General features: G+C 44.0%; 2 protein-coding genes and 1 long non-coding RNA gene across 6 annotated transcripts in view; 2 read left to right on the forward strand and 1 right to left on the reverse strand.

Moving 5' to 3' along the window:
* LOC123999772 (rho GTPase-activating protein 32-like) overlaps positions 1-4,319 on the forward strand; it is a 207,677-nt gene extending 203,358 nt beyond the window's left edge. The window contains 2 exon segments of the mRNA XM_046305797.1: positions 2-578; positions 668-4,319. Of these exon segments, the coding sequence (XP_046161753.1) occupies positions 2-578; positions 668-2,824 (2,734 nt within the window). The 3' untranslated portion in view covers positions 2,825-4,319.
* Positions 4,320-4,564: 245 nt separating this feature from the next.
* Positions 4,565-7,488, reverse strand: anapc13 (anaphase promoting complex subunit 13). 4 transcript variants are annotated; one of them, XM_046303830.1, is made up of 3 exons: positions 7,469-7,488; positions 6,764-6,884; positions 4,565-4,970 (listed from the first exon to the last, which is right to left on the reverse strand). In XM_046303830.1, exons 2-3 carry the CDS (start codon positions 6,860-6,862, stop codon positions 4,845-4,847), a joined length of 225 nt encoding a protein of 74 aa, XP_046159786.1. In that variant the 5' UTR covers positions 6,863-6,884; positions 7,469-7,488; the 3' UTR covers positions 4,565-4,844. The 4 variants fall into 4 exon arrangements, with proteins under 4 accessions (XP_046159786.1, XP_046159783.1, XP_046159784.1 ...); XM_046303827.1 differs by having other exon boundaries at positions 6,764-6,888; positions 7,469-7,485; XM_046303828.1 differs by lacking the exon at positions 7,469-7,488 and adding an exon at positions 7,038-7,149 and having other exon boundaries at positions 6,764-6,888.
* LOC123998728 lies at positions 5,936-19,719 on the forward strand. The gene is made up of 4 exons (XR_006832321.1): positions 5,936-5,982; positions 12,275-12,371; positions 18,784-18,982; positions 19,095-19,719. It is a non-coding gene; the product is annotated as an uncharacterized LOC123998728 (long non-coding RNA).
* The last annotated feature ends 234 nt before the right edge of the window (positions 19,720-19,953 follow it).

The raw sequence follows: 19,953 nt of genomic DNA on the forward strand, positions 1-19,953 counted from the left end.
CGCGCATGTTGGCCCTGGCCCTGGCAGAGTCCGCCCAGCAGGCCTCTATCCTGACCCAGAAGAGGCCCTCCCAGTCCCAGCCCCCCACGCCAGTGTCCCCTATTAGACCCCTGGAGCCCTCACACTCCCTGGACTGGCCCCCTCCCCCAGCTCTGCGCCCCCAGACGTCCCTCGAGGAGGGACCCAGGGCAGGAGAAGCCCAGACCCCAACCTTAACCCCCACCACCCCAAACCTTGCCCCTTCCTCCCCTCCCCCTTCCACCACCCCTACTGACAAACAACCTTGCCAGTCAGTGAGCCATGAGTCCATCAGTATGTCCACCAGTGCAAAGTTCCCCTCCACTTCTCCCGGAGCCAACCAGGATATGGATTTCACCCTACCGGCTTCCCCCCACCACCAGTGTACCACCACTCCCTACTGCCCTCCAGCCCATGTGTCCCCCACTCTGAGGAGTCCAGAGAGGCAGCAGCCCGCCATGGGCCAGGTAGCGGTCAGCAGCACTGGATTCTCCACCACCACCCCAGCCACCACTCCCAGGAGCAAGGAGACTGGTGTCCTGCCACAGCCTGTTCCTGAGGTAAATTGGCGAAAATGTGTCATATTTGCAGAATATCTTTGATAAAGTAACTATATAGCCAACAGGAATTGTTTTTGGTTCATTTTCAGGTCCATGTAGATGAGGCCGTCTGGTCGCCATCTCCGAAACCGTCAGAGCAGCGAGGTGCAGTTTCACAGCCTCAAATACAGTTCCATACTCATCCACAGGCCCAGCCACAGTCCCAGCCTCATTCCCAGCCCCACTCCCATCCCCACTCCCATCCCCAGCCTAACGCCAGAGTGGTCCCCACCCCATCTGAGCCAGTGGAGAGACCATGGGAGGCCATAAAGCCAGTTCAGCCCCGTGCGGAGCCTGTGACCCACTCCCATGGGCCCACGCCGCCAGCGCCTCCCGTCCGCTCCATTGAGAGCAAATTGGCAACCGCCGCCCTCAGCCACACAGAGGCCGCCAACCCTGCCATCTTCCACAACATCCTGACAGAGGCCTCCACGCCTGAGGCCCTCGCCCATCCTCACCCTCCCCCGCGTAAGTCTTCCACCCAGCAGTCAGCCTACCTGTACCACACCAAGGGAGAGGCCGCCTTACTGGAACCTCCCGGGGAGGCCTACTACCACCAACGGGCCATTCCCGTGGGGCAGCCTTCGTACCACTACCGGCCAGACAGTGTTCCCCCACACCTCTCCTATGTGTCAAAGTCGGAGCCCCAGATAACTTACAGTGCCCGCACGGACCACCGCTACAACACCATAGCTCACCCCAGGTCCTGCCACCAGTCAATGAAGCATCACGGGCCTCCCAGGGGTGGCGAGTACATATCACCCAGCCCGGGACACCACGGCCAGGGCTATGGACCCATGGAGGGATCTCCGGTCTACCCCACTATCCGTAGGGTGCACTCGCTCCACGTGCCCTCAGCAATCCGCTCAGTGCCCATCCAGCGGACCGAGGTGCCTCCCGACGACGAGCTCTTCTACTACCAGCGGCCCGTCTACCAGTGCAATACCTACCAGCAGCCGCCGCAACAGTCCTCGCAGGCTGACTACCACGTCACCCAACTCCAGCCCTACTTTGAGAATGGCCGGGTGCAGTACCGTTACAGCCCCTATTCGCCTGGCGCCAACCCGCTGGATGCCCCTTACTACGACGTGGACCCCTACGGGACCATCCGGCTGAGGCACTTCCACTCGTTCAGCAGTCGGGACCTGGGCCCCACCCTCAGCCGGTCGGGGGGCAAGGCGGGCGGCTACCACTACCTGTCCCGACACATCCTCCCGCCGGGGAAGGAGCACAGCTTTGTCAGCAGAGACATGCCCCCGGGCCATGGCTCAAAGGGAGCCGCCGTCTACTTCGCATGGAACCCAGAGGACTCGGAAAGGCTCCGGATGCACTCCATCCACAGAGAGAGCCGGGCCAGGCAGAAGGTCAAGGGACCTGTCATGTCTCAGTATGACAACGTGGGCCTGTTCATGCCTGGCGACCTGGGAGCGTACGAAACCCTACACCTGCGCAGTAAGTCGGACCCCGGCAAAGACATGCTGATGACTGTCGAGGGTAAAGACGGGCGCTACGTAGTACCGCCGGGCTCCCAGCACGCTCCCCGACACCTTGTGTCTGACCCCGACGTCCTCATGTACATGGAGACGGAGAAGCACTGTCAGGGAAATGGCACCGGGGACAAACATAGCAACTCCAGGACCTGCCAGGTCTCCCACTCGCACCAAACCCAACACCCACCCCGTTACCAGGCCCATCAGCAGGACCCCGGGGACGGAGCTCGGAGCTTCCAACCTCGCTACGAACAGCCCGATCCAGACCGCCACCAGAACAGGTCCAAAACCCCCGCTAGTTACCAGGACAATGATGACCACCAACACCAGTCGGCCCCCGTCAAAGCGCAGGCCCCTCCCAAGCCCGAGCGGTCGCACAGCATCCGAGAGCGCCAGCAGCAGCACTATAGCCAAGCTGCCACTTCCGAACCAGACAGAGACCACTCATACCAGCCCCACGGTGGGCAGCAGAGACACAGCACCATGGCGATACAGTCCCACTACGACAACCTGGATGATTACCACCCAGCAGCAATACCTCAGCCACAGGCTCCCATGCCAAACCCCCACGGGGTCTCCTCTGCTTCATTCCCCACCAACCCTGGCTTCACGGGCAGCCACAGCAACCGAGCGTACTCCACTGCCTTGGGCCAGGGTGCCTTCATCCCAGCGGAACTGGCCCTGCAGAGGCCCGAGACAGAAATACACGCTGAATGAAGAAGAGACTTGTAAAAAAAAAAAATGTGCTGGTTTTAGTATGCAATGAAGTGACTCAGCTGGAGATTCAAATGTTCCACAGCCTCTGCAGGACAGTGGACTGTCGTCAGAAACTTTCTCATTATTTTTCTCTAGATTTTTTATGAATTGTAAAGGAAAATAAGATACTTTTTAGAGAATGTACCATACTTTCTTCAATTGTTCTAAGAAGCCACTCGGTCGTAACTCATTGAAATGGTGGATGATCATAGAAATGTATATGATTTAAGCGAAAGGTCCAAGAAACCAGAAAATATGTGTACAAAGAAGTAGTACTGGTAAAAAGGGATTTGTTTTATTTTTGTTTCCAGTTTTGTTTTGACTGGGGAGATATGGGCATAACAGGGATGAAGGTTTGCATTTTAGAAATGCATGTTATCTCCAATCTCTTGTTTCCCATTGATATCCATTGTGTACTTTTTGGATGTTTCGGTACAAGTTCTCGAGGGAGGAAATCTTTGTAAGTCATCGTGCCCTTCCTCTTGTTTCTGTATACATAAGGCGTTACAGTATGTTCACTTTCAGTCTTCAAGAATCTCGGATTTGGGGTTTGGGGCCCAGCAGTACAAAGTGAGTTCTAGAACTAGACAGGGTACTTTCACCTGGTACTGTACATTAAATTATGTTAATATTTTATTTGCTCTGTGATTGTGTGTTTTTGCGATAAAACGGCGTGAATTGAATTATAATGGAATGTTTTGGAACCGAGATTTGTTCTTCATTGCAAGAGGGACCAAACATTGAGTATTTTTGGCCATGAAAGCATTCCTGCACATGTATGGGTTGATGACCGGGTGTGAGAATGACAACACTACCTTGGGAGGTGTAACAGAGTCATTCTTAAAATGTGTTTAGTTATAGTCTTGTTTTTTTCTGCGGACTTGAATGGACAACTTAATAAAATTATAAAAACTGATATTGTACAATACTTCACACAAATGTAAATGCTTGGTCAGCCCTTGAGCAGATTGAATTCACTCCAGCAAATACATACTAATTTTCATAGTATGTGAAAAAGATGGTTATTATGTTCCAAGAGAAGTAAACTATAATTTAATTTGAATGGACAAATGTTTGGGACGATTTAAGAAAATGTGGATGAACTTTTATGGAATCAACTGTCTGCTTTCAGTGCAATTAGTCAGTAGCCAGTCAAATTGGCAGAGGATTCAGATTAATCTCATTCAATTTCAAATGCAGGTCATTTTGCATTTGAAAACCTTGGACTATATTTCAGTTGTAATGCCCATTGGCTTGTGAAGGTACTGTTCTATTTTGCCTTATGGTCCCTACCTGTTTAAACGGAATACTCCCAGATGTCCCTCCTTTGTTGTGGGGCACAGTAAGTGGCTAAATAACCACCTAGTTGTGTTTGAATGTAAAAACATCTCTTGTCTCAGTAACTGGAGAGTTATGCTGTTGGATATAACAAATAAAATTATTCAGGAAATAACAATGATAATGTCTGTCAGTGGGTTCTTTTGTTAAATTGTAGTGTTGAATGTTCAACGCTACTTTGAGACCCTGAGCCTTTGTCATAAACACATTTTATTTTTCATAACACAAAGCTCCCTGAGATGTCTTGACATGTTAAACACTTCAAAAATGTACAGTAGTTAGTCAGTGAAATGTCCTTCTTAGGAGCCAATTACATGAGTATGTATTTGTGACATGCATTGCCTTTGACTAGAGAGAAAAAAGTTGACATATGAAATGTTGTTTATTTTTGCTTCATTGAATATACTCAGTTTTTAGACTTTCTGTCGGACCAATAAGAAAATCTACAAATAGTCCAAGGATGCTTCAATCCGGGTTCAGTTATTGAACTGCGAGACAAATTGTGGGTTTGAGAGGGGGGGGGGGTCCTTCTACATGAATGAGAATACCACAATGACTTTCTTTTGACCATTGGAAGAGGAAATTACAGATGAGTTCAACCACAGGTACATTGTTTTGGGCACCGTATCCATTCACGGAGTAGCTAAGTCCCAGTGTTAGGTGTATTCTCGTGCAGACTCTGTAGAGCCAAATCTGACCACTTCATTTCTTGTTCTTTCACAGACTCTGTTGATCCTCCATTATCTTGCTCAGCTTCAGGCAGTTCGCTCTGCAGGAAAAAATACAAGTATTAACCACATGAGAGCAAACTAGACTGAACAAAAATATAAACACATGTAAAGTGTTGGTCCCATGTTTCATGAGCTCAAATTTAAAAAATCAGATGCACAAAAGTGTATTTCTCTCAAATGTTGTGCACAAATTTGTTCACGAGCATTCTCCTTGGCCAAGAATGCATATAATGACGCTGATTTAAACTGCATGATTATTACACAGGTGCTGGGGACAATAAAAAGCCATTCTAAAATGTACAGTTTTGTCGGAGCGTGCAATTGGCATGTCCGCCAGAGAATTGAATGTTAATTTCTTTACCATAAGACATTGTCGTTTTGGAGAGTTTATATCCAACAGGCCTCACAACCGCAAACCATGTGTATTGCGTCGCATGGGCGAATGATTTGCTGATGTGAACAGATTGCCCCATGGCAGCGGTGGAGTTATGGTATGGGCAGGCGTAAACTATAGGCAACGAACACATTTGCATTATATTGATGACAATTTGAATGTACAAAAATACAGGGAGATACTGAGGCCCATTTTTTAGGAAGGGTTATCTGTGACCAACAAATGTATTCCCAGTCATGTGAAATCCATAGTTTAGGGCCTAATGAATTTATTTCAATTGACTGTACTGAGTTAGTTCATATGAGGGAAACAATCTTTGCAATTGTTGCATGTTGCGTTATTTTTTTTTCAGTATAGTAATATTCAGTGGAGGCTGCTGAAGGGAGGACGGCTCATAGTAATGGCTGGAACGGATAGAATGGCATCAAACCATGTATATGATAATATTCCGCTCCAGCCATTAACACGCTACCAACTACCTGTGGTAGTGTTGTCCAGTTTTATACAGAAGTATGAGTATCAGGCATAAGTCATTTTATTCAGAAACATATTTCTGAAACCAGATAAAAGAGGACTCATGCCAAAGGCATTTCCTCTATTTGATTCCACCAGGGAGAGAAGAGAACCAGCAAACTACAGCAGTGAGCAGATTAAAGGTATGTATGAGACTGGTACTAGATGGCAAGTATGAATGTCTCGTATTTCTACCTGGTCTCAGAGTATTTTGTATTCTGTACGTACATCTAAAACTCCACTTAGTAATGTGTATGTTACGAATTCAAATTTGTTGTGGCAAATGTTGATTCAAAAGCGCAAGCTTTTTTAGACGTTCGTTATATACCCACCCTCCTTTTGGTTTTTGCCTTAAGTAACCATATCAAACGTAACACACTAATTTGAGTGTCCCGGATATTTACTGTTACATTTAGTCTGAGGCCAGGCAGTGAGCTGGTTTTAATATCTGTATTTCCTCGTCGAAGTTCCATCTGCAACATGAAACATACGTTTATAAATCGCCAGTGCCGTTAAACGTTTACCCCATCTATAATCCATCTTAAACTAGAATCCTGTATTGGAGATATGTTACTAGTTAGATCTGGATATTTGGCAGAGCAGATGTAAATGTGAGGGTGCAAATGATTAAAAAGGGCTAAGGCGCGTGTAACCGCACAACACAGTGCTTTCTAGCTATATAACGTAAGCTTGTTTAGTGTTGTCCAAATGTTCTTTTTGGGCTTCAGACATCAGCGATTTTGATTTGCCATCAAATAGCGAATACATTTTTGATGCTGTCATCATCATTCATATTCCCGAATTATATCAACTCATAATTGAGTGAGACCGTTTTAGAAGCTAAATTACCAACGTCATGTAGCAGTTATCAAGTTAGCTAATCCTCATCTACAGCATAAACATTGTTTAAAGGGTTTCACATACCAATGGGATAGTGACATCTTCATAAGGTAGGCGGTCTTCCCTCCAAGCATCATCTGTAAGGTCAAGAACCCTGCCATCTCTTTGAACTTCACTGTCCATCTCTGGATGTTTTGGTTGCCTGCTAGCTAGGTGTGAAGATTGGACAATTCAGTATCCTTGTTTGTTGTGGTGATTTAACCGTAGATTAGTCTGGTGTGGCAAGTCAGAAGTCTAAATATAGGCTTATGAAGCTAATTTACTTCCTAAAATATGTAATGTCAACACAATACCTTACCCAAACAATGAAGCCTTGCAAAAATCCTTAAAACCTGCGATTCAAATTAGTCGCAGTATTTTGACGTCATATTCTTTGGGAGGGGGATAAGTGCAGAGTTCACGGGTTTCCACTAGATAACACAGCCACAAAGTCAAAATTAGCTTCACATGTTTGCTTTTAGGGCTGATGTGTGCCGCATTCAACCAGTTAGCAAGTCAAACATATTAAGACTTTCCATGTTCCGATTAACACTAGAACACAGTTGAGCAACATTAAAATTATTGAATGGTTGTGTCGCAACTGTTCATGAATCAAATGCGGCAAATGCCTTCTAGTGACGTTCGCGAACGAACTGCGCTTTTTGGACGGCTCTTTATGTTAAATGGTAGGAACCGAATCGCATCGGTAAAAAACAATCTTTCATTTGACTCCTGATTTGCATACTGTACCTCTGTTTTTTGACATTCAAACGACGATTATCTGCAAATAAGTTACATAATCATTATCTGAAGATGGTTAATCCTCACTGCAGAAACAATAAATAGTGGGGAGAGCACAGAACCGGTCCCAGCCTTCTGCCGCCAAAGGAAGGAGCAAAAAAAAAAACGAATTGAAGTTAGGTTCTGAATTAAATGTGAAAGGGTATTGTCTGGACGTTGAAAATGCTTATTTTCCGGACGTTGAAAAATACCTATTTTCCGGATGTTGAAATCAGGTTCATTTTCGGTTCTGAATGAAAGTTGAAAATATGTAAACTCAGCAACAACAAAAAAAACGTCCTCTCACTGTCAATTGCGTGTAGTTTACCCCCAGTGATGTGTCGAGCAGACCGCACCACCCTCTGGAGAGCCCTGCATTTGCGGGCGGTGCAGTTGAAGGAACCAAGCGGTGATACAGCCCGACAGGATGCTCTTGATTGTGCATCTGTAAAAGGCTGTGAGGATTTTAGGTGACAAGCCAAATTTCTTCAGCCTCCTGAGGTTGAAGAGGTGCTATTGTGCTTTCTTCACCAAAGTGTCTGTGTGAGTGGACCATTTCAGGTTGTCAGTGATGTGTACGCCGAGGAACTTGAAGCTTTCCACCTTCTCCACTGCAGTCCCGTCGATGTGGATAGGGGGGTTCTCCCTCTTTCATGAAGTCCACAATCATCTCCTTTGTTTTGTTGATGTTACGTGAGAGATTATTTTCCTTGCACTCCCAGAGCACTCAGTCTCCTCCCTGTAGGCTATCTTGTAATTGGTGGTAATGAAGCCTACTACTGCTGTGTCATCTGCAAACTTGATGATTGAGTTAGAAGTCTGCTTGGCCACGCAGTCATGGAGGAACGGGAAGTACAAGAGGGGACTGAGCATGCACCCTTGTGGGGCCCCAGTGTGGAGGTATTGTATCCTACGTTCACCTCCTGGGGCTGCCCGTCAGGAATTCCAGGACTCAGTTGCACAGGGCGGGGTTCAGTCCCAGGGCCTCGAGTTTAATGATGAGCTTGGATTGTACCATGTTGTTGAATGCTGAGCTATAGTCAATGAAAAGCATTCTTACATGTGTATTCCTCTTGTCTAGATGGGATAGGGCAGTGTGATGGCGATTGCATCGTCTGTAGAACTATTGGGGCGGTTAGCAAATTGAAGTGGGTCTAGGATGACAGTTAAGCTAGAAGTGATATGATCCTTAACCAAGTGGTAAGCCTACCATTTGTAAAACTCCAAAAAACAACTCGGCACAGAAACAAAAAATCATTTGTTTGTAAAACAGGCCATAGCAATTGGCTTGATTAGTCCTGATTCCTGTGACTAATCAATTTGGCTATTTTAAGCTCTGAATAACAGCAGCTCAACTTTATCAGGAGTTATCGTGATGTGCAATGTGTTTACACAGCGAGAAATGCAGAAGTTTTTTCTTTTTCGTTATTATCAGCTTGTCAGAAATTGGATACAAACTTGAAACCACCTATCATGACACTGAGGGAAACTGCTGGACAATAGTTGATTGTCCATTTTACTTTGACATGTCCTGTTTTTAGGATATGTTGTTTGTTACCTATTTGATCGGAGAAACCTGCATGATGTAAAAAGTGTCCATCTCATTGTCATACATCCAGCCTGTTGGCTACGGAAAAGGCCACATACTCTTTTTACCATATCCTATATCTGCTACATGGGTTATGTTAGACAATATATTTGATGGAACTTTGGTGGAGCGCTGCAGAGATACGTCTCCCCAACAGTACCCTGGCCATATCTATTAATGTGGCTATGTAAAAAAATATTTGAACATGCATATCAAGATCTGACATAATGGTAGACTTTTTGGGGCTTTACATTAGAGATTTACATTTTTTCCATGGTTCTAGGTTCAATTTCAAGTATTTTGAATTAATACATTTCAAGCATTTTGGCATTAATACATCTGCAGGAACGCCCCCCTTCGAGCATCCCATTTGTTCCTGCATGAACAACCCCCCCTCAAGCACCTCATTGGTTCCTGCATGAACGCCCTCCTCGAGTACGACATCTTCATGTTTGTGTGACACTTTTGAATGTGGGTCAAAAGGGGGGAAAAGTATTATCTGAGTATTACGGTGTCGCTCCAGCCTCCCGCCTGCAGTACTAGCGGGGGCGACCGGTAGACAGTGTCCTTTGCTCCCGCCGGCTGATCACCTGCCATCACCATCTTTAACAGAACTGCGGGAAAACAGTGCCCAACTGGCGGAGGACACTGTCTAACGGTCGTCCCCTCTAGCAATGCAGGCGGGAGAGACACCGTGTGCTAACTAACTCTGAAATCCTCTTTGATTGATTTGACTTAACCAATACTCCTCGTCGTTTTAATGCTTCTGGTATTTTTGCAAATGACAATGAAAGTGATCACTGTGCTATTGCCTGTGTGAGAGATGGTAAAATTCCTAAGAAATCTCCACGTGTTATTACGAAAAGAAACTGGAAGCAGTTTGATATTCAAGGTTTTTTACATGATGTATCTAGCATTGAATGGAATATAATGTAATTAATCTCTGATGTTGAACTAGCCTTTTCTTACTTCCACAACGCATTCCAGGATGTATGCAATAGGCATGACCCTTTAAAAAAATGCAGGATTAAGGGCAGAGAGAACCCTTGGTTTACTAAGGAACTTACTAAAATCATCAGGAAAATAAATGTTATGTGGGCTAAAGCAAGGGGGACTGGTTCGGCAGATGATTGGATGGCTTTTAAACGTCTTCGAAATATGGGTGTGGCTATGATCCGTAAATTGAAAGCAGACCACTAAGTGAAATTTACTTCACATAATTTAAATAATCCATCCAAATCTTGGCAAGTAGTGAAAGGTTTGGAGTGTAAAAAAGATACACAGCTTCCCAAACAATTGTTGGTAGACACACAGATTGAGATTCTGAATTCTGAATGCCTTGAATCAGCATTTTTTAGTTTATTTGAAAAGGTCACAGGGGGCTCAAAATAATTGAGCCCCTTGTGAATTTACCTGACACCCCTGTGCACTCCTTCACCAGGTGAAAAGGTTCTCCTTTTCATCCTTCTCTGTTTCAGAAGTGTGTAAAGCCCTGAAAGAAATTGATTTTAAAAAATCCCCTGGCCCTGATGAACGAGACCCCCGCCTCCTTCACCTAACTGCAGACATCATTGCTCCCCCTTAACATGTATTTTTAACCTCATGCTTGATGTTAAGGAATTCCCCAAGTTATGGACATCTGCTTTTATACTGCCTCTCCTGAAAGGTGGAGATCCTTCGCTACTTGACAACTATTGACCCATATCAAAATTGTCTGTACTGTCAAAGGTACTGGAGTCCTTAGTTAGTCAGCAGCTAAAGGCCTACTTTCAAGAAAACAACATCTTAAATGGAATGCAATCAGGTTTTAGGTCTGGCCACAGCACTGTTTCAGCAATTTTGAAGGTTTTAACTTACATCTACTGTGCACTTTATAAGAAGTTACATTGTGTGTCTGTTTTTATTGATTTGTCGAAGGCTTTTGACACCGTGGACCATGCTGTGTTAGTGCAAAGGTTAAAATGTTGTGGAATTACTGGTCATGCTCTAGATTGGTTTATGAATTACCTATCAAATCGTACACAATGTGTAATGGCGGATGGTTGTAAATATGAGTCCATAGAGGTGTGCTCAGGTGTTCTGCAAGGTTCTATTTTGGACCCACTGTTGTTCATTTTGTATATCAACAACATTGGGGATCTTATTGAAACAACAGATGTTAATTTTATGCAGATGATACTGTTCTTTATTCAAGTGGTAGTAGTTTATCTTTAGCTTTTGAAAATGCCCAAAGAGCATTTAACATCATACAACAATCTGTATGATTTTAAAGCTGGTTCTAAATTCGGCTAAAACAAAATGCATGGTATTTTCAAATGCCAGGCATGTTACAAATCATGTCATTGCTACATTGGCTGGACATACTATAGAGCAAGTTAAAGTGTACAAATATTTGGGTGTGTGGGTTGATAAGCTGAGCTTCACCGTGCATGTAGAGAACTTGATAAGAAAGCTCAAGCTGAAAATATAATTTTATTACCGGCATATGGCTTGTTTTTCTTTTGAGGCCAGGAAGGAGCTATTACGGTGTACATTACTGTCAGTTTTAGAGATGTTATATATATGCAGGCCTCAGCCACTACCCTGAGAGCACTTGATTCAGTGTATCATGCAGCCCTCAGACATTTCTGATTTGTAATGAACCGAACACATCATTGTGATCTCTACAGCGCTGTTGGCTGGTCATCATTGACCTTACGTAAGCTTAAACACTGGTATACAATGATTTATAAGGCCATATTGGGTAAAATGCCATTTTATCTCTGTTCTCTTTTAGTCAGGTCAGTAAATAAATATAAATTATGGTCTCATTCTGATTTGCTTCTAACATACCAAAAATTAGAACAGGTCATGGTAGAAATAGTGTGTGACTTAGTAACGGCCCCCGTCGCGCCGGGGTCCGGTCTTTTCGGAGTCGGGTTGCTTGGGAATGCAGCCCAAAGCGGGTGGTAAACTCCATCTAAGCTCCGTGGTCCTGGAATTCTCTCCTGCACATTTTAAAATGTAATGATCTAGTTTCGTTGAGAGTTTAAACACTTGATCGATGTATATATATATATCATAGAAGAGTGTAATTGTTTTTAGGCCAGCTGTTTTTAATGTTGTGTTTATAGTTTTGTTTTAATGTGTGTTAGTGTATGTAAGATGTTTTGTCTGAAACTTTGTTCCCTCTGCTGCTATTGGACCAGGTCTTTCTTGGAAAAGAGATGTTATTGTCACGATCGTTGGAAGCATACTCGGACCAACGTGCAGTGTGATCTGGGTTCCACATCTTTTTTATTTAAAGTAAGTGAACCACAAAACAAAACAATAAAGAATAAACTAAACGTGACGACAATTGAGTGCTAACATGTAATATCCCACAAACACAGGTGGGAAAAAATGCTACTTAAATATGATCCCCTATTAGAGACAACGATTACCAGCTACTTCTATTTGGGAATCATACAAAATCACCAACATAGAAAAACACTAGAACCCCAATTAGAAATAATAAACTAGACTAATGGCGGATTTGGTGGTGGCTCTGGTGCGGGCCGAGGAACCCACTCATCCCTCGGATCCAGACATGAACACTGTGCCTGGCCTGGACCTAGAAAGGCTCCTGTCATGGAGCTGGACTGGACATCGGTGCAGAGGAAGACTCCTGACATTGGGGTTGGACTGGACGCAGTGTCTGGACTGGGCATCTGCTTAGAGGAAGGTTCCTGCCCTGGAGCTGAAGGTTCCGGACCGTGGACCGTCGCTGGAAGCTCTGGACTGGAGAGGCGCACTGGAGGCCTAGTGTGTGGAGCCGGCACAGGACGTAACGGACTGGGGAGTTGCACTGGAGGTCTGATGCATGGAGCTGGCACAGGACGTACTGGACTGGGGAGGCGCACTGGAGACTACGTGCATAGAGCTGGCACAGATGGTGCCGGGCTGAGAAGGCGCTTTTCAACGTGCCTGCACTGCAGCATACTTCTTTCCACAACCTTTCTCCGGTATCTCTCATTACCTTTTTCTATCGACTTCCACACAGGCTCTGGCTCACTCCCCGGTTCCGCCGACCACCCCCCAACAAAAAAAACTTTGGGCCTTTTTCTGTGGCCGCAAACACCGGCGTTGTCGCTGTCCTCCCTTCTCTCCTTGAGTCTCCCGCCAAGGAAGGCGATTTTGTCCTGCCAGGATTTCCTCCCAAGTCCAGGATTCCTTCCCATCCAGAATCTCCTCCCAAGTCCATGTTACCCTCTCCTCCTGGGCACGCTGCTTGGTTCTGTTGTGGTGGGATATTCTGTCAAGTTCGTCAAAATAATAATTATCGGACCAAGGCACAGCGGAGGTTGAGTTCCACATCTTTATTTCTAAGTGAAACTTAAGCAAAACAATAAAGAAAGAACAAAACGTGACGACAATGGTGTGCTGACATATTAGTACCCATAAACAATATCCACAAAACACAGGTGGGAAAATGCTACTTAAATATGATCCCCAATTAGAGACAATGATAGCCAGCTGCCTCTAATTGGGAATAATACCAAACACCAACATAGAAAACAAAACTAGAACCCCACATAGAAAATATAAACGAGACTAACCCCCCCAGTCACGCCCTGACCTACTCCACCATAGAAAATAAGGACTCTATGTTCAGGACGTGACAGTTATCTCAATGAGAAACCTGTATAAATAAAGGTAAAAATTTTAAAATATCTTTCACATGATGTCGCTCCCGCCTGCTGTGTACTCGAGAAAACTGTGCCTGACCGGCACAAGGACACTGTCTACCGGACGACCCGCTGTTACGCACGCCTCTATGAAGAGGGAACACGACACCCTGCTACAACTAAACTCTCCGTGAAGTGAAAAAGGTATGGACTGTAGGTGCGAGTAAGGATGACAGACAGAATGTGGTACCGTTTACAAGGACTTTATTCCTTTACACGGTAATATGGGGAAAAGGGGCTGGACGGAACCAAAGCAAGGAAAGTAAATCTCAAAGCCCCCCCCCTCCTATCTTACCTTGTCTACCCACTACTTAACAAATTTAGTACCACCTGGTGCCCTAACCAAAATACAGGGGGTGGTCCGCCCAGGTCTTACCTAGTGTGCCTAGACAGCGAATATGCTACGGGTATATGTATGCCCGCGGGCCTCTTGCCTAAGTACTCCCTAGGTGCCTTCCCCTTCCCCCCTGGGAACAAATGAAACAGAATATTAAACAATTTCACAAACAAACAAAGGACATCTCAGCAACAAACTCACAAAACATACCAACTCTCAGCAATGAACTCCCAGCAAAATCTCTAGCAAAAACTCTAGCAAAATGTCTTTACCTACAAAATACTCTAGCAAATCTACCTCCAGCAAATTATCTCTAGCAAATCTACTTCCAGCAAAATTCTCTAATCAAATCTACTTCCAGCAAAATTCTCTAATCAAATCTACTTCCAACAAAATTCTCTAATGACCTCTACTTTCCTACAAAATTCTCTCTCCTGAACAGAACACTGGCATTTATATATCTTCAGATGGAATGGGTAATTGGAGACAGCTGTCTTGACGAGGGGGCGGGGTCAGCTCTCCAATTAGCCATGGAGTCGACCAATCAGCTGCTTGAGGGATTTCAGGAAGCCATTTTCCTGAAATAAACATATGCAAATACACAAACTGGGGAACGTAACACCCGCTAGTACTGCAGGCAGGAGGCTGGAAGCTACACCATGTGTTAACGAGCTAGATTGCACATGTTGCCCCCGCCTGCTGTTTCCCGGAGAAAACTGTGCCCCACAGGCAGGGGCAAGAAAACTCTACCCAGTGTGTACTAGCTATAGCAATCTACCATTGTTATCCCAGCTTCTTTTGTGGAATTTCATGTCAGTTGGCATCCAACGTTATAGTGCAGTACCACCATCTACTGTAGTTGAGCACTTTTTTATCCTTTATTCAACTAGGTAAGTCAGTTAAGAACAAATTCTTATTTACAATGACAGCCCAACAGGGAACATTGGGTTAATTGCCTTGTTCAGGGGAAGAACTACAGATTTTTACCTTGTCAGCTCGGGGATTAGATCCAGCAATCTTTCGGTTACTGGCCCAACACTCTAACCACTAGGCTACCTGACACCCCTCTTGCCTAGGTACTGGAGTCATAGCTTAAAAATGGACCAATATAAGTATAAAGAGAGGTTCCTGCAGATGCAGTATTGCCCACATGCAGGAATGCCCCGAATTGCAGGCTGCGGCTGCATCGTTCTCAAAAGATGTGGCTCACTGAAAACACTCGGAATGCCCATTTACTAGTGCCTTCATCAGTGTAAGCAATTTATTAACAGAAAGTGGTCAAATCAGACTTTTCAAAATGTCCACCTTTGTGCTACACATCCAATAAATGGAATGATGTGATTGGTCAATGAGTTACAAACACTTGACCAATTAGAATCAATCTTCAACAAATTAATTTGGTCATTATGTTGAGAGATTTCTGGGCAAAGTACATATTTGACATCCTTTAGTCTTTCATTACCTTGATTGTTGTTAGTTGGTCATTTAAATGAGCTTCATAGCCCAGTGGTTATATTTCAGATTTGTAAACGAGCAAATGTTCTAATTTTGGTAATGAATCCATGAGCAAAACATGTATCATGTCATTTTGGTATAAAATACTTCAGTAATATTACCAAAATCCAGGAGTGGAAAGAGTACTAAAATATTTTATTCAAGTAGAGGTACTGTTACTTTAATGACATTTTACTCCAGTACAACTACTGGTGTAAGAACTGCTCAAGTAAAATGTAGCAAATTTAAAAAGTACTCAGTAAAATAAATTTTGCTAAGGTTACCTGAATGTTCTTACACATTGTCTTTACCATGCGTTACATTTATAAAGGAAGAGAGGAAATGAATGTACAGTAGGAACTAAGTTCATTTATATGTTTATATGCACATTTGTATGTAAAATAATAAAGGGTTTGTCCAAAATATTTTGAGGGTTCTTTTTTTTAATAATCAAATCTCATTTATTTATGTAAATGAAATTTTAGGGTAAAGGGTACAGACACCCTTTTTGTGATTTCACATGTTTTTGAGAAATTTGCCCCAAACAGCAAATCACCTTCTCATCCTCATTGTGTAGTATGGGAGCCCTGAAAAAACTTTAACAAAAGGCTCCAAAAACACCCAAACACGTCCTTTTAATAATAATAATAATATATGCCATTTAGCAGACGCTTTTATCCAAAGCGACTTACAGTCATGTGTGCATACATTCTACGTATGGGTGGTCCCGGGGATCGAACCCACTACCCTGCAGTGCTCTTGAGCTACAGAAGGACCTTTTAAAAATGGCAATGCTCTCAGTATAGTGAAGCAGTTCTTTATATGTTGTACACATGAAATTGTGTCATTCTGAACTTTATCCGCAAAGTTAAATTCCATTTTGTTTCCGACTGGAGAGATCATTTTGGCCATGTAGTGTATGTGGACACCTGCTCATTGAACGTCTCATTCCAAAATCATGGACATTACATTTACATTTACATTTAAGTCATTTAGGGACCAAGGGAGTTGGTCCCCCTTTGCTGCAATAACAGCCTCCACTCTTCTGGGAAGGCTTTCCACTAGATGTTGGAACATTTGCTGTGGGGATTTGTTTCCATTTAGCCACGAGCATTAGTGAGGTCGGGCACTGATGTTGGATGATTAGGCCTAGCTCGCAGTCGGCGTTCCAATTCATCCCAAAGGTGTTTGATGGGGTTGAGGTCATGGCTCTGTGCAGACCAGTCAAGTTCTTCCACACCGATCTCGACAAACCATTTCTGTATGGACCTTGCTTGTGCACAGGGGATTTGTCACACTGCATCAGGAAAGGACCTTCCCCAAACTGTTGCCACAAAGTTGGAAGCATACAATGACATTCTAGATGATTCTATGCTGTACCATTAGGATTTCCCTTCACTGGAACTAAGGGGCATAGCCCAAACCATGAAAAACAACCATCCACCAAACTTTACAGTTGGCACTATGTATTGGGGCAGGTAGCGTTCTCCTGGCATCTGCCAAACCCAGATTGGTCCGTTGGATTGCCAGATGGTGAAGCGTGATTCATCACTCCAGAGAACATGTTTCCACTGTTTCAGAGTCCAATGGCGGCGAGCTTTATACCACTCCAGCCGACACCTGGCATTGTGCATGGTGACCTTAGGCTTGTGTGAGGCTGCTTGACTATGGAAACCCATTTCATGAAACTCCCAACGAACAGTTCTTGTGCTGACATTGCTTCCGGAGGCAGTTTGGAACTCGGTTTTGAGTGTTGCAACCGAAGACAGACATTTTTTACACCCTACATGCTAGATGGCAGCAGTGTATGTGCAAAGTTTTAGACTGATCCAATGAACCATTGCATTTCTGTTCAAAATGTTGTGTCAAGACTGTAGGAATGTGCTTAATTTGTTTTTATTAATAACTTTTCATGCTCAAAATTGTGCACTCTCCTCATTAGCCTTTGTTAGCTCAACCATCCCGTGGAAGGGAAACCAATCCCAAAGAAGTTAAAGAGAAAGGCTTTCTTACAGGGGGGAAAACTTAAATGAATATATAATGAACAAAATTTCAATTAAAAAAACATGCAACAATTTCAAAGATTTTACTGAGTTACAGTTCATATAAGGAAATCAGTTAATTGAAATAAATAAATGAGGCCCTAATCTAATGATTTCACATGACTGGGCAGTGGCAGGGCCGCAAAAGGCAACCACTCTTCGCATCGCGGCAATAGGGTTAAGTGCAAAGTGGCTTATTAGCTAGGATCGCTACAATATACTTCCTGCATTGAAGGTTTGCTTGAATATTAGCAGGGTTCATAGTCATGTTTACAGTTAATAACTTATAAGTACAGTTGATTTAAAGTAACATTCCGTCTCAGGGTATTAAAGTGTCACCTCTTTTTTTCCCCACTTCGGAAGGTATGTCCGAAATTGGAAGACAGTTCCTAAAAAACACATTTACATTACAGAGCAGCGCACATGTATTAAATCCACATTTTCGATGCTACTTCACCTCCCTAAATCAAAATCAAGCATGGATGCCAATGTGTTCCTCCAGGCAGTGTTAGATTTCTTTCATCTTGGAAGTGCCTTTGGCTATAGGATTGTTTGGTGCTATTCATTGATTTTCTGCCACTGCTTGATGCTTGGCTGTTTGGTTTGTCACTGTGGTTTTTGCTCTACTGCTATGTACATTTGCCTGTTGGGTCCCCTTGTCTGTCTGTGGAGTTTGTGTTGATTTTAATTATTGTCTGCAGCAAACCTGTGCTGCAACTTTGCATGGTTTCTTGGAATGACTACGATCCTAATGCTTAACCCATATTGTCTACCTTAGGTAGGGGCTTGTCTTTTCTGGAAAGGGTCAGCCCTTTACTATGGCAGTTGTCTGCTCTTATCTCTGAATAGATTTAGTGTGTTTTGCTTTTACTTGGAACTGCCTTTGGCGTATCTGCCAGTGTGCTGCCTTGTAGCTCTGGAGTGTTGTGTGCTGAGATGTTGTCAATGTCAGAAGGTACAATTTTGCATTTGCTCCTTTCCCTATTAGTGCCGTGAACAATGTTTCCTGTAATCGCCGACTGTAGACTACAAATTCACCAAGGTCACATGTTATACACTCGCTCAAGACCGTTTGAAGCCCTAAAAATGTCTTCTTTTTTTTGTCTACTGGTTTTCAGATTCAACTTCATCAATTGCCATCTCAGTAAAGGTTTGTTTGTATACAGTAGTTGTCACATCCATCTGAGGGGATGTCAGAGGGAGCCTTTCCGCCATAATCCACCGGAATGCAGAGACTGTCCCTTGGGAGCCACACAGAGCATGTTTCCAGGAGATGTCCAAGTAGGCTGTAGCAGGCATGGAATGCCAACTCATGTTGTAAGCATTTTAATCATAAAAGGCTGGAGTACACAAATTTTGAGTGAGCTGTCATACAAGGTTCCAAAAAAATACATTTTATGTATCCTGTACTATGTATTCTACTCCATAGGCCCATCCCCCATGACCAGCCGAGCGACGAAACAAGACCCCAGGACCAACCGTGTGACATCCTGAAGCAAGGCCCCAAAGACCAGCAGTGCGACATCCTGAAGCAAGGTCACTGGAGCAACCCATTGGAAAGATCATTCCATCATCCAGTCTGTCCTAAAGTTGTCAGGGGCCTCATTTCTTATTGTTGTATACGCATAAAATATGCCCCAAAATGTGCGTGCGCCATTTCATGCGAAAGTTAGCTTTTATAAAAACTGAACTTGACCTGAGAATGTGCTTCTCCTCCCGCAAACTTTAGACCATGTGTTTGCAGTTTCTAGTGGTTGAAGTATTGCTTGGTAAGAAGGCAAAAGTAGCCTAGTAGTAGCCTTGTCCTTGTGCAAATTGGGAATCTATGATGATGAAAATTTAATAAACGGGTAGCTAAATATAATAAGATGCAATCATTGGCCATTTATTTTATCTGGGCTTAGCTAAAGACACGACAACAGTCAGCTCAGCTATTCCCATTGAGACTGTCTGTGCCTCAATCTAGGTTGGGCAAAACTAAACATGGCGTTGTTCGCAATCTCCTCCATTCCCGTCATTATTGAAATAGATTGTGATATCTCATATCTCAAAATAGGGCTACTTAATGTTAGATCCCTCTCTTCCAAGGGAGTTATAGTCAATGAACTAATCACTGATCATAATATTGATGTGATTGGCCTAACTGGGGTGGTAGGTAGCCTAGTGGTTAGAACATTGGACCAGTAACCAAAAGGTTGCTAGATTGAATCCCCAAGCTGACAAGGAAAAAATATGTCATTCTGCCCCTGAACAAGGCAGTTAACCCACTGTTCCTAGGCTGTCATTGT

Source organism: Oncorhynchus gorbuscha, linkage group LG16 (assembly GCF_021184085.1).
Source record: "Oncorhynchus gorbuscha isolate QuinsamMale2020 ecotype Even-year linkage group LG16, OgorEven_v1.0, whole genome shotgun sequence".
Taxonomy (NCBI): domain Eukaryota; kingdom Metazoa; phylum Chordata; class Actinopteri; order Salmoniformes; family Salmonidae; genus Oncorhynchus; species Oncorhynchus gorbuscha.

Bases quoted from the DNA above. Each gene is read 5' to 3' on its own strand.
- anapc13 (XM_046303827.1), bottom strand. The intron at 4,971-6,763 runs GTATGTGAAACC...TTTTTCCTGCAG, and splicing joins AAGATGTCACTATCCCATTG to AGCGAACTGCCTGAAGCTGA.